Source organism: Sus scrofa, chromosome 12, assembly GCF_000003025.6.
Source record: "Sus scrofa isolate TJ Tabasco breed Duroc chromosome 12, Sscrofa11.1, whole genome shotgun sequence".
NCBI lineage: Eukaryota > Metazoa > Chordata > Mammalia > Artiodactyla > Suidae > Sus > Sus scrofa.
In genome coordinates this window covers 54740465-54752291 of record NC_010454.4, presented here as the reverse complement: position 1 = coordinate 54752291, position 11827 = coordinate 54740465, and the positions used below count along the sequence as shown (strand labels likewise).

The 11827-nt window shown below is 55.8% G+C and overlaps 2 protein-coding genes and 1 non-coding gene across 5 annotated transcripts in view; 2 read left to right on the top strand and 1 right to left on the bottom strand.

The window, feature by feature from the left end:
• Nucleotides 1–11650, top strand: RCVRN (recoverin). 2 transcript variants are annotated; one of them, XR_306608.3, is made up of 5 exons: nt 1–1987; nt 2229–4210; nt 7301–7412; nt 9359–9521; nt 11185–11650. XR_306608.3 is itself a non-coding variant. In XM_003131991.4 (4 exons), the coding sequence occupies exons 2-4, from the start codon at nt 3830–3832 to the stop codon at nt 11298–11300; spliced, it is 609 nt and encodes a 202-aa protein (XP_003132039.1). In that variant the 5' UTR covers nt 1–1987; nt 2229–3829; the 3' UTR covers nt 11301–11650. The 2 variants fall into 2 exon arrangements, 1 of the variants encoding a protein (XP_003132039.1); XM_003131991.4 differs by lacking the exon at nt 9359–9521.
• The window catches only part of GLP2R (glucagon like peptide 2 receptor), a 67292-nt gene continuing 60418 nt past the window's right edge, over nt 4954–11827 (bottom strand). The window contains exons 14-15 of one of the 2 annotated variants that reach the window (XM_021066115.1): nt 11195–11279; nt 4954–7392 (exon numbers count right to left, since the gene is read on the bottom strand). The gene's annotated coding sequence lies outside the window, so the exon portion shown is untranslated. Of the gene's footprint in view, nt 8504–11194; nt 11280–11827 lie in introns of both variants that reach the window. The other variant, XM_021066116.1, reaches the window with a different exon arrangement.
• Nucleotides 7526–7595, top strand: MIR9853-1 (microRNA 9853-1). Its single transcript, NR_128547.1, has one exon. It is a non-coding gene; the product is annotated as a microRNA 9853-1 (primary transcript).

Below are 11827 nucleotides of genomic sequence, written 5' to 3'. Positions count from 1 at the left end.
ACGTGGGCTCAGCGTTCCTCCCGGACTCCCAGGCTTAGGGATGCTCTTATCCCTGACGATGTAGCAGGGGGACGCATGGCACCCAGGCACTGACCCTCAGGTATCATGCTGCCACACCCATAGCCCCCGGCTCTGGCCCCTGTCCGCTCCCTTGGAGACGTTGTACCCATGGACAGAAGGCTCCTGGCTATTGCCTCTTTTCTCATCCATCCATCGGTGCAATTGTGAAGCACCAGTGTATGCCAGACACTGCTCTAGGTACTGGGAACACATCGGTGGTGGAAACAGACCAAGAACCTTGACCTCATGGAACGTCCTTCGAGCAGGAGAGACAGACGGAGGGAAGCGTCCGGCGTGGGTGGAGGAGATGCTACGAGTTCTGGGGAAGGACGGACAGCAGAGGGAGGGGGTGGGACCTTCAGGGTAAGGATGGGTTTGCTGCCAAGTGAAATACGGTGGTGGGGGTGGCCTCACTGAGAAGGCGGCATCTGACCAACGTCGAGGAGACCTGGGAGGGAGCCTGGCAGGTAGCCGCGGGGAGAACGCTGCAGGCAGAGGAGGTGGCCCAGTTAAAGGGCAGAGGTGCCTGCTTGTTCAAAGCTGGTGTGGCAGAGCGGGGGCTGGTCTGCAGAGCTTCTCAGGCCTTGGAAGGCCCGTGACTTCTACTCTAGGGGGTCCAAGCCAGGACAGTGCCGTCTGACTTCCTTGCTGTCGGGGCTTCCTGTAGGACAGGGGACAAGGGCAGCCAGAACACAGGGTGAGGGGACGGTGCCTGCAGGGTGGGGTGCGGTGGGGTGGTCAGGTTCTGGATGTGCTTTGCGGGTGGAGCCAAGGCCGTTTTGAGCCAGACCGGAGTGGAGTGTGACAGAAAGAGAGGCGCCGGGGATGCCTCTGAGGATTTGGGTCCAAGCAACCAAAAAGATGGATTGCTGTTCACTGCGATGGGAACGGCTGTGCCTTCTCTGCCTCCCCCACCCCCGACCTCCACTTCCAGGCCCAGGGGGCGGGGGGGGGGTGTCCTCCTGTCTCCCAGCTCACAGCGGGGAGAGGGAGAGGAATGGGCTGGGGGCTGGGGGGCTTCCAGCTTGGAATGCGACAGGCCAGCCTCTGAGAAGAGTTTGCTCCTTTCCGTCAAGGCCAGGCTGGGAGGGGGAGACACAGACAGACTCACAGGCCAGCCAGAGATGGGACCTTCCCCCCAGTGGTCTTGGGGGTTTGGGGACAGTTTATGGCCCCAGCTCAGACTTAACAAACCCGTTCACGATACATCATCTCCAGCGACTTGTTTGGCTACGGAGCATAAACTCTCTCTCTGATCGAAGATGTTTATGCAGGTTTTCAAACAAACCTCCAGGTCACGACCCCTCTCTCAGCAGCATCAACACAGCTGCCTGTGTCCCCTCCCACGGCCGGGCCCCTCCTGGGCACAGCAGCCTGAGGAAGGTGGATGGTACCTGGTCTGGCTGCGCCCTCCTTGCCCTTGGGAAGGGGCCGGCTGCCTTCTGCGTTAACCCTGGGAGCCCCTCTCCTTGCTGCCTCTTCCGTTGTCACGGCAACCCAGCGCCTCCTCCGGACACACAGCTTCTTGCTCACTCTAGAAAGGCGACGGCTGTAGGGCCCTGGCTTCCTCCTGGCTCTGCCATTTAGCAGGCAGATGGGTGATGTCATTTTGGAGCCTGGTTTCTCCCTGTGACACAGGCCTCGCCTCACCTGCAGGCTGGGACTGGACACGCAGAAGGCACTTCCAATCACCTCCCATGCCAGGTCTGGACACAAGGGTGGCAACCTCTGGCCTCACTTTCACGGCCTGGGGTGGGTGGGTTGGTGGGTGTTTTGGTGGGTTGGTTGGTTGTTGAGTTCATGACTATCCTATTTCTAACTGCTCTTGAGAACAAATGCCTTTTGCTGCAGGATTGTAAACGTCGAGAAAAGAGAAAGTGCTCCTTTTAAGAAATAACATGCTCTCACAAGCTGATGGGGAGAAACAGTAAGTTGCACCCCCTCCACCCCCAGCATTAAACCCACAGCGGGTGGGGTGGGCTGGAGTGATGGGTCAACACGCCTTTGATGCCTGAACTTCTGGTTTCTTCCTGAGCAACATCAGGCAAGGCTGGCAAGTGACTTTGTCCCAGCAACGGGACCCTACTTTCCCTGCCCTCAGTGTGCTATGAAATAGCACTAAGATCCCAACTCACATGCCTCGACGCCGTGGGCTGTATTCTTTGTAGTTACCACCCCTGGACAAAGAGGAGACGGCTCTCCCATCCAAGATGGCCATGCTGGGGTTGCAGGCCACACGTGCAGCCGAGCCAGGGCACTGCCGACCTCTCCTCTGAGTGATGAGAATTCAGGTACCAACCCACTCACCGGGGTTCTTCCCTGGCACCTAAGCTGACCCCAGGGATGGGAGCACTCCCTGGCTGAGCCCCTGCCTCCTACCGGTCCATTCACTCACCCTGCAGGCATTTACTGGTTGCAGGTCCCGGCACCAGGCTTGGTTGCCAACTGAGGACCTGCAGGCTGAAATCAGGCCACAGAGAAGCTGTATCTGACCCACATCATGTTTCTGAAAGTTTTCCATCACTCACTCGCAAAGTTAAAAAGTTTGAAAACTGCATCTAGAAATCTGACTTCTGGATTTCTCTTAGATTACCCAAAAAAGCTAGTCACACTGGGCGACAATCCCCCGACTGCGTGCACTTGGAGTCGAACATGGGCAGCCCCTGCTGCGTGTGACGCAGGCCTCACCGCTCCCCGCCGCCTCCCTGATCCACCCTCTCCCCTCACAGTCCCCCTTGCTGGCCCTGTAGGCGTGTAGCTTTGGATCCCCGCTGTGGAGGAAGAATGGCACCACCACCGTGTGTTCGGCTCTCCGCGTGTGCCAGGCTGTACTCGCAGCGTGTTGCACAAACGAACTCATCTCAGCCCCACAGTAACAGCGCGGGAGACCCTACTATCATGCCCATTCACTCAAGGCATAGGCACTGAGGGCCCAAACCTGCCAGGTACCCTCCTGGCAATGGAGATGCAGCGGGGAGCAAGACAGAATCCCTGTCTTTATGGAGCTTCCATGCCGGTGAGATAGCTGACAGCAGGCAGAGTAAGTAGACAGGTCAGAAGGTGCCCGTGTGAGGGAGAACACTGAGCAGGAGGAAGGGTTTGGGGCGCTGCTGGTTGGCGTCGGGGGTGCTAGTGTGAAGAATGTCGGTGTCGGCCTTGCTGGGAAGATGATGCTTAAGGAAAGCCGTGAAGGCGGTGAAAGATGAGAGGAACAAACTAGGCAGAGAGAGATTGAGAAACGTGCCTGAGGTTGCACAGCTAGTAAACTGCAAAGTTGGGATCTGAACCTGGGCTGGTTCCAGAGCCTGGTTCTTAAGCCCTGCATTACAGGCCATCCCTGCGGCCCAGACCCTCAGAGGGAGGGCATTAGACAGGCAGGGAACACAGCTGCCATTAGTGGGCAAGAGCTGGGGGTGGGTTGGGCCAGGGATGGACGGGGCAGCGGGAAAGGCCACAGCCTAAGGCTTCTGCCCTGAAGATTCTGATCTCCTGTCCTGTCCTGTCCTCCCAGGAGGCCAGGATGGACTGACCCCCTGCTGGCAGCTCTTTAATTTAATCTCAGGAGGCTTCTGGGAGCTTGCCTCCACCTTCAAGCTCCAGGCCCCTCCTCCTTGCAAGCAACTGGGGTGAAGCAGCCACAAATCCTCCTAATCTGCCAGCATCTCAGGGTCCGACCATCTTGGGCAGCACCCAGCCTGGCAGCGGGGAGGCCCCATCGCTCCCACCCACCCAGCCGTGACTGCCCAGCCGGGCCCACGCCGCCTCACCCATGGGGAACAGCAAGAGCGGGTCCCTGTCCAAGGAGATCCTGGAGGAGCTGCAGCTCAACACCAAATTCACGGAGGAGGAGCTGAGCGCCTGGTACCAGTCCTTCCTGAAGGAGTGCCCCAGCGGCCGCATCACCCGCCAGGAGTTCCAGACCATCTATGCCAAGTTCTTCCCCGAGGCCGACCCCAAGGCCTACGCCCAGCATGTGTTCCGCAGCTTCGATGCCAATAGCGACGGCACCCTGGACTTCAAGGAGTACGTCATCGCCCTGCACATGACCAGCGCGGGCAAGTCCAGCCAGAAGCTGGAGTGGGCTTTCTCCCTCTACGACGTGGACGGCAACGGGACCATCAGCAAGAACGAAGTGCTCGAGATCATCACGGTCAGTGTCGGCCTCCGCTCTCCGGCTGTGGCCGGGGGGGCGCAGGGGGGCACGCGGGCGGGCACGGGAATCGGGACCCCCTGCTTCTGTCGCTTCCACAGGGGGCGCGGCAGGAGGGGGAGGGGGGTCCTGGGCTTTGTGACACAGTGGCTCTGAGTGTGTGGTCAGGAGGGGCCTCTAGGAGCTCCCTGGTGGCCTAGGCGTTTAAGGACCTGGCAGTGTCACGACTGTGGCTTGGGTCACTGCTATGGCGGCAGTTTCAAATCCTGGCCCAGGCATAGCCAGAAATTTAAAAAAAAAAAAAAAAAGAAAATAAAAAAGGAGGGGTCTCTTATAGACCGATATCAATAGAGGGCTGTGCAAGTTCCCACACCTTCATTCTCCTCCTAAAGAAGAATCTAGATGTTTCTTATTATTCTTGCCCTCCCACCTTCCCTCCTTTCTTCATTACACTATCCTTCCAAACCTTCACAAGCCATTTTAAGGACACAACGTGTTTCAAATACCTTGGCCCAGGATCAGATCATCTGTGAAGATGTGGGGTGTGCGAAAGTCCTTTTTATTTAATATGTAAGTAATTCATGCAATTTATAAACCCATACAAAAGAAACTTAAAATTGCCTTGAATTTCAGCATCCTGAGAAAACTACTGTCAACATATGAGCATGTACCTTTCCGGTCTTTTATCTACATATTTAAAAATAATTTTGGAACTATGACAGTCATATATTATTTTTATCATACTCTTTTCAGCCACTGTTTTATTGCGAACGTTTTCACTATCAAACCATTTTTAATAGCTGCTTAGAATTCCATCTTACGGACATGCCCCAAAATTAACATGGCCTACATTTCTGGACCAGTATGATGTTCCTGTGTTTTCCCTATTACATCATTTATGTTTCCCTTCATTTCGTATCATTTTACTTGATCTTTTTTCTCCCCGCGCCCCCAAGCCCAGGTCCCTTGCTTTATTTCTCTAATTCCATTCCATTAAGAGAGAAAATGTTTTTCCTATTTTATATAATTTTTGATGCATTTATAACCCTGCTTTCATAATTTTGCTCAATTCCCTCACCTTTATTAGGAAAAATCATAAATAAAAGAGCTAAGCACGTGGTCAGTGGGCCTCCCAAGTTGGGGGCAGGCATGTGCGGGAACCTCCCTGGCCTCTGGGTACGGCCTGCAGAGCACACGACCATGGATTGGCAGGTGGCCTGGGGTGGGGACCACTCCTTCAGAACCACCCGAAGGATGCCAGGCCCGGCAGAGGCCTAGGAAGGAGGGGATGCTCCTTCGGGGAGGGGAGGAGGAAAGGGAGGAGTGAAGGGGGGAGGCGAAGGGGGAGGAGGGGAGAAGGGCGCGTCCATGGCCGAGGCCGTGCGGGATGATGCCAGGCCTCTGCTATTCACCAGGTCCAAGGTCACCGGCCTGGGAATCAGCAGTTCTGGGTTCTGGTCCGGCTGGACCACCAGCAAGCTTCTTGGCTGCAGAAAACCATACAGCCTCCCAGTGCCCAGGGTGGGGATACAATGGTTCCTTCTCAGCCCATTCACCAAGGCCCTAACAGTTGGTCCTCGGTGTCAGAAGCAGGGTGGGCAGGCAGCCAGGCACTCCCAGCCCTTAGCCCTCGGGCCTGCATGTGGTTCCTGGGCTCCGGACAGATAGAGGAGTTCAGGGACACCTCGGGGCTGGGCTCTGAGCGCTGTCTGCCAGGCTGCTGCAGCTGGGTCTGACTCCTTGCTCCTCTGGCTACAGCACTGAGCACGGGGCTGCTGAAAGGGGGCTCCCGAAGCTGCCCATCTTCCCGCCAGGCTAAATCACAGGCACTGTGCCCCTGCCTGGTTCCCCAGCATCCCAGTCCCAGCATTTGCATCACAAGCTGGGATAGGCTCAGAGCCACAACCTTGAATGGAGCTGGGCCTGACCAGCCCTGGAGTCACCGAGCCGGTAGAATTCTAATAACCTGGCCCTGGGAGGGCACACCGATGCCACCTTGTCCCTTTCTCTTGGCACAGGTCAGGAGGTACTTCGTACTTTGCCAACAGGACATTGTCCATCCGGCTCCTTTATTAGCAAGAGTAGAGGGGGTGAGAGCTTAAAGCTCAACCTTTCTCTGGATCCCTCCCTGAGCAGAAGAATAAATAAGGGGCTTCCTGTGCCCTGGGTGACCTTCCCCAACCTCTAGAATGCTCTCTAAGGCCTTCCACATGATGCAAGTACAGAGGTTCTAGAACCAAACTTGCCCAGGTTAGAATCTCCACTCTTCTGCTTCTAGCTGGGTGACTTCCAGCAGGTTGGTTGACTCAGTTTCTTCATCTGTGAAATGGGGCCGATAACACCTCATGAAGGAGTTCATATGTAAGGATGCTTAAGAAAGAGGCACGCTTAACAAAGGTTAGCCCTAATCATCCTTATTACCCTCATAGACCTTATTACCCTAAGTCAACCTGGCTGGGCAACCAAGTCCGACCTGGACTGGGAAGGAGCCATTTGATGTGCTACAATTTCTAGGCTGTGGGGTTTGAGGTAGCAGTTCCCTGGGGCAGCTCTTTATGTCGTATTTTTCTGCTTTAATAAAATGAAAGTAATAGGTCTCTGTGGTGAGGAAGTTCAAACAGTGACAAAATAACTGAAAGCCTTCTTCACCCCACCCCCACATTTCCCACCCCTTCTGGGCAGCTCAAAAGTACAGATGCCCTGGGAGTTCCCGTTGTGGCTCGGCAGTAACGAATCTGACTAGGATCCATGAGGATGCGGGTTCAATCCCTGGACCTGCTCCGTGGGTTAAGGATCTAGCGTTGCCTCGAGCTGTGGTGCAGGTCGTGGACGTGGCTGGGATCCTGCGTCGCTATGGCTGTGGCACAGGCCGGCAGCTACAGCTCCCATTGGACCCATAGCCTGGGAACCTCCATGTGCCGTGGGTGCGGCCCTAAAAAGACAAAGTGCAGATGCCCACTGCCCACTCCCAGGAACGAGGGCTCAGCAGGGCAGCTGGGGCCTGGGCGTCTGCACTTCAACCTCTGCCATAGGGGGTCCCTGTCAGCGCCGTGGGACTGCTGACCAGTTCTTCCTCTTGATCCGGTGCAGGCTATTTTCAAAATGATCAGTCCTGAGGACATGAAGCAGCTCCCCGACGACGAAAACACCCCGGAGAAGCGAGCCGAGAAGATCTGGGGGTTCTTTGGGAAGAAGGACGATGGTGAGTTACGTCTCCTTCCTCGCCTTGGATTTTACAGTCACTGGCCGCGTCCTAGAGGCTCCAAGATTTATCCTTCCAAGTTCAAAGTCCAGGCAGGACAGGGGACACCTCCCACTGCAGGGCTGTCTAGGCCGTCGGGGAGTGGGGGCGGTGCACGCAACGGTCAGCGGGCAGGTGTGTGGCCCTCCTCCAGCTAATGGGAAACGGCCCCATATCCCACAGTTGATAAAACTCCATCGCTGGAGCCCCCTGGTGTCCTAGCGGTTAAGTCGCCACTGCTGTGGCTCAGGTTCCATGCCACAGACCTGGCCAAAAAGCCAAAACAAAAACTCCATCTCTGCCAATCTCGGGGAGAAGGGAGGCTCTAAATGAGGGTGTGCCTTTGAAGAAGGAACCTCTTTTGTTAGGAGAGTTAACCCACATCGTGGGAATAGTAAAAAAGTCAAGGCAGCCGCTCCTTAGCGGTGTGCATGAAAATGCTAAGTTTAGCGGTTTCGCAAGCAAACCATTTTCTTTTTAAATGAGTGCACATTAAAAAAAAACACTTTGGTTTACTGGTTTATCAAAATGCCTTGTGCACAGTTGGGATAGGACAAAGCTCAGGTCAGTCAGCAGCTGAATTAGCATCACGTTCCACTAAATGGGATCTAAATTTACAGGGTTTTTCTTTAGGAAATTAGTTTGGGCCCCTCAAGAAGCACCGCCAGGTGGGATTAGATTGAAATTAGATTGCGAGAGATTGATGGGGTGGGGCTCTGACGGAAGACGGGGGCCGGGGGGTGGGGATCTGGAGGCGGCTGGCATGAAGGCGGGTTGGAGAAGAGAAGTCTTAGACTCTAGTGCTGGGCTCAGAGAGTCTGGCAAAGCTGAGGGGGGTGTCCTCGAGCCCCTTCTTCCAGGAACGGGCCTGACGTGACTTCCTGGCCTTTTATTCTGGCCCAGAGTCGCCCGGTTGGCGACTCAAAGAGGTGACTGATTCCAGGACTGGGCCTCAGAGGCTGCAGGTGCATGATGCCCATGTCCAACTCCAGAAGGACACAGGAAAGGAGGGGGCGTCAGACAGGGGCTTTGAACTTCAATGGCCAAGGTGCCTGGATGATGAACGTGGGAGAAATGGACAGCGAGCCTGTTCAGTGATAGGGCCTGGGAGACAGTGGGGCCTGGGGTCTGGACCACGTGGGAATACAGAGCCGCTGGTCCCTCATAATCTGATTTGGTAGAAGAGAAGGCAGCAATTGAGGGTTTTTGTTTTTGGGTCTTTTTAGCCTGCACTTGCAGCATGTGGAGGTTCCCAGGCTAGGGATTTAATCAGAGCTGTAGCCTCCAGCCTACACCACAGCCACAGCAACGCAGGATCCAAGCCGCATCTGCAGCTTACACCACAGCTCATGGCAATGCCAGATCCTTAACCCACTGAGCGAGGCCAGGGATCAAACCCGAAGCCTCGTGGATGCTAGTCGGGTTTGTTAACCACTGAGCCACCCTGGGAACTCCAGCAACTGAGCTTTTTGAAAACCAAGTGCCTCAAGTAATGAAACACTGCATGGCCCCAACATACCTGAGGAGCCAGTACTGGCCCCTGTGTGATCTCGGGGGCAGTCTCTTACCAGGGTTCGAGGCACAGGCCTGAGCAGGATGTTCAACGAGAGCCCTACAGCTCTACAGTCCGGGAAGAGGGTGGAGAGGGGCCAGAACTAGGGTGCAGCAAGGGAGGGGCCCAGCACAAAATTTAAGGAGGCATGCCTTCGCAGGCGCCAGCCCTGTGCTCACCTGCCCGAGAGTGAGAGCCTCCTTAAAATCTGCAGGGCGGCGCCTCCCTTGCTTCACTCAGATGGCCCCTCCCCTGTGAGCACAGTCTCCTGGCTGCTTAAGGCGTGTGTCCCACTGGCACCTCACCTCAGGGGCTCTTTAACCCACCTCTTGACAACCCTCTGTGTCTGCCACAGGCTGAGTCCCTTGTTCTGCTACCTGCAAACCTGCAAACTGACCCAGGTGGACACTGTAGGAGGCGGTGCTAGAGGAGGCAGGCCTGGCACGCCTGCCAGGCGACCTGTGTTTTCACATGGCCCATCTGCAGACAACGCCTCACTCCGGAGTCAGGTTCTGCGGGTAGGAGTTTCAAGCTGGGACTTTAAAACCCAAATTTCAGGAGTTCCTGTTGTGGCTCAGTGGAAACGAACCCGACTAGCATCCCTGAGGATGTGGGTTTGATTCCTGGCCCCACTCAGTGGGTTAAGGATCCGGCATTGCCATGAGCTGTGCAGCTCATATCTGGCGCTGCTGTGGCTGTGGGGTAGGTCGGCAGCTGCACCTCCGATTCAACCCCGAGCCTGGGAACTTCCATATGCCGCAGCTGTGGCCCTAAAAAAATAAAACCCCAATTTCACCACCCTGACCTGCACAGGGAACCAGCCTGAATCCTAATCTGGCAAAAGGATTAAGGCTGCCTAACAGGCCTGGATCACAGGCCCACGGAAACCCAATTCAGTTCATCCAAGCTTTGCTGAGGATCCACTATGTGTAGGACTATGAACATAGACCTAAGCAGCAAAGGACACCTGCTTCCTTCTAGAGTCACTTCTACAGCTGAGTCCCCATCAGACCAGCAGTTTCCAGGGCCACACCCTGCGTCTGACCCCTGCAATGACATTAGCCCCAAGCACAGTGGCTCTGGCACAGAGGAAGGGCTTAGTGCATGTATTTAAGAGGAGAGAACTGAACTCAGTAGTTGGGGGAGTTCCCGCTGTGGCACAACGGATCAGCAGTGTCCTGGGAGCGCTGGGACGCAGGTTCAATCCCTGGCCCGGCACAGTGGGTTGGGGATCCATGTTGCCGCGGCTGTGGTATGCATCTCAGCTGTGGCTCAGATCTGACCCCTGGCCCAGGAACTCTATATGCTGCAGGGTGGCCAAAATAAAAAAAATGGGGGGGGGCGGTAAGGCTCTCATCCCAAATGGGGATGGAGATTGGGGATGCAGAGATGCCTAGAAAAGGACTGGGGAGGGGTCATCAGCCGAGAATCAGGGAGCTGCCCATGAGCGGGGAGGGGGCGGAGAGACCCCTCCCTAAGCCATCCTGTCCTCGGGACTCCCCCTTCACTCCCTACTCCCTGGGTGGATGCTGTTCCCCGCTTCTCAGCTGAGACCCCGTTACTCTGCCCTGCCCCAGAAGTTCCCCCAGAACCTGAGGCTTGAGACCTGGGGTGATATTCAAATGACTTCAGAATCAAGCAAGGCCAGAAGCACCAACCAATCAGAAGAGACAGGGCAGACGACTGCCTCCTGGAGGCCCCACAGTGTCTGTCATTGACCCTCTTGCGGCTGGTTCACGGGGGTCCAGGGGTCCTAGGAAGGAGTCGGGGTGGGGTACCCTCTGGGGCATGGAGACGCAGTGTTTCCTAACAGTATTTTTTTTTTTCATTTTTGTCTTTTGTCTTTTTAGGGCCACACCCGCAGCATATGGAGGATCCCAGGCTAGGGGTCTAATTGGAGCATAGCCGCAGGACTACACCACAGCCATAGCAATGCAGGATTCAAGCCCCATCTGCGACCTACACCACAGCTCATGGCAACACCAGATCCTTAACCCGCTGAGCGAGGCCAGGGATGGAACCCGCAACCTCATGGTTCCTAGTCGGATTCGCTAACCACTGAGCCATGACAGGAATTCCCTCTTAACAGTATTTTTCTGTCCTGGGTATGCTAGCTGCCGCCAGCCTCACTGCAGCTGGAAACAGCCTATCCTGACTGTGGCTTTTTTCCCCCACACACAGATAAACTTACAGAGAAAGAGTTCATCGAGGGGACCATGGCCAATAAGGAGATTCTGCGACTGATCCAATTTGAGCCTCAAAAAGTGAAGGAGAAGCTGAAGGAAAAGAAACCCTGATGTCAGCTACTCAGGTCTCCCCCGTCCCCTCACACACACACACACGTGTGCCCACAGGCGCCCACCCAGCCCCCCGGGGCTGGAAGACCCCCCCCCCAACGGCACATTAACCTGCAGCACAGCTCCCCGCCAAGCAGAAGTGTCTTTAGCGAGTCAGCTTGTCCTTCCTCTAGTCCTGCCCACTACACCTGCCTGGCCCCCCCACCTCCCGCCAGCCCAGGCCTCAGAAATAATCCCAGGATTAGGTCACAAGAGTCCCAGATATCGCCCCCTCCCCTCCCCGTCCCATGTAAGCTCCTTTGCGGACTGCTGGGTAAGCAGGTTCCAATAAATGCACGAGGAGCTGGGCACACAGCTGACTGGTCGTTGTTGCAAAGGAAACGGGTTCTGTCAGCTCGGCCTCAGAGCCCGGGATGCGTTACTGTTTCGGTCACAGGCCGGGGTGCGGGGACGGTGGTGGTGGAGAGAGAGACACGGCCCTTCTCTCGCACCGCTCAGAGGGGACCAAAGACCTTGAAGAAGCCGGT

Excerpts from the sequence above, each read along its gene's own strand:
- RCVRN (XM_003131991.4), top strand. The coding sequence starts at position 3,830 with ATGGGGAACAGCAAGAGCGGGTCCCTGTCCAAGGAGATCCTGGAGGAG. Across the intron at positions 4,211-7,300 it reads AAGTGCTCGAGATCATCACG|GCTATTTTCAAAATGATCAG; the intron begins GTCAGTGTCGGC and ends GATCCGGTGCAG. Across the intron at positions 7,413-11,184 it reads CTTTGGGAAGAAGGACGATG|ATAAACTTACAGAGAAAGAG; the intron begins GTGAGTTACGTC and ends CCCCACACACAG.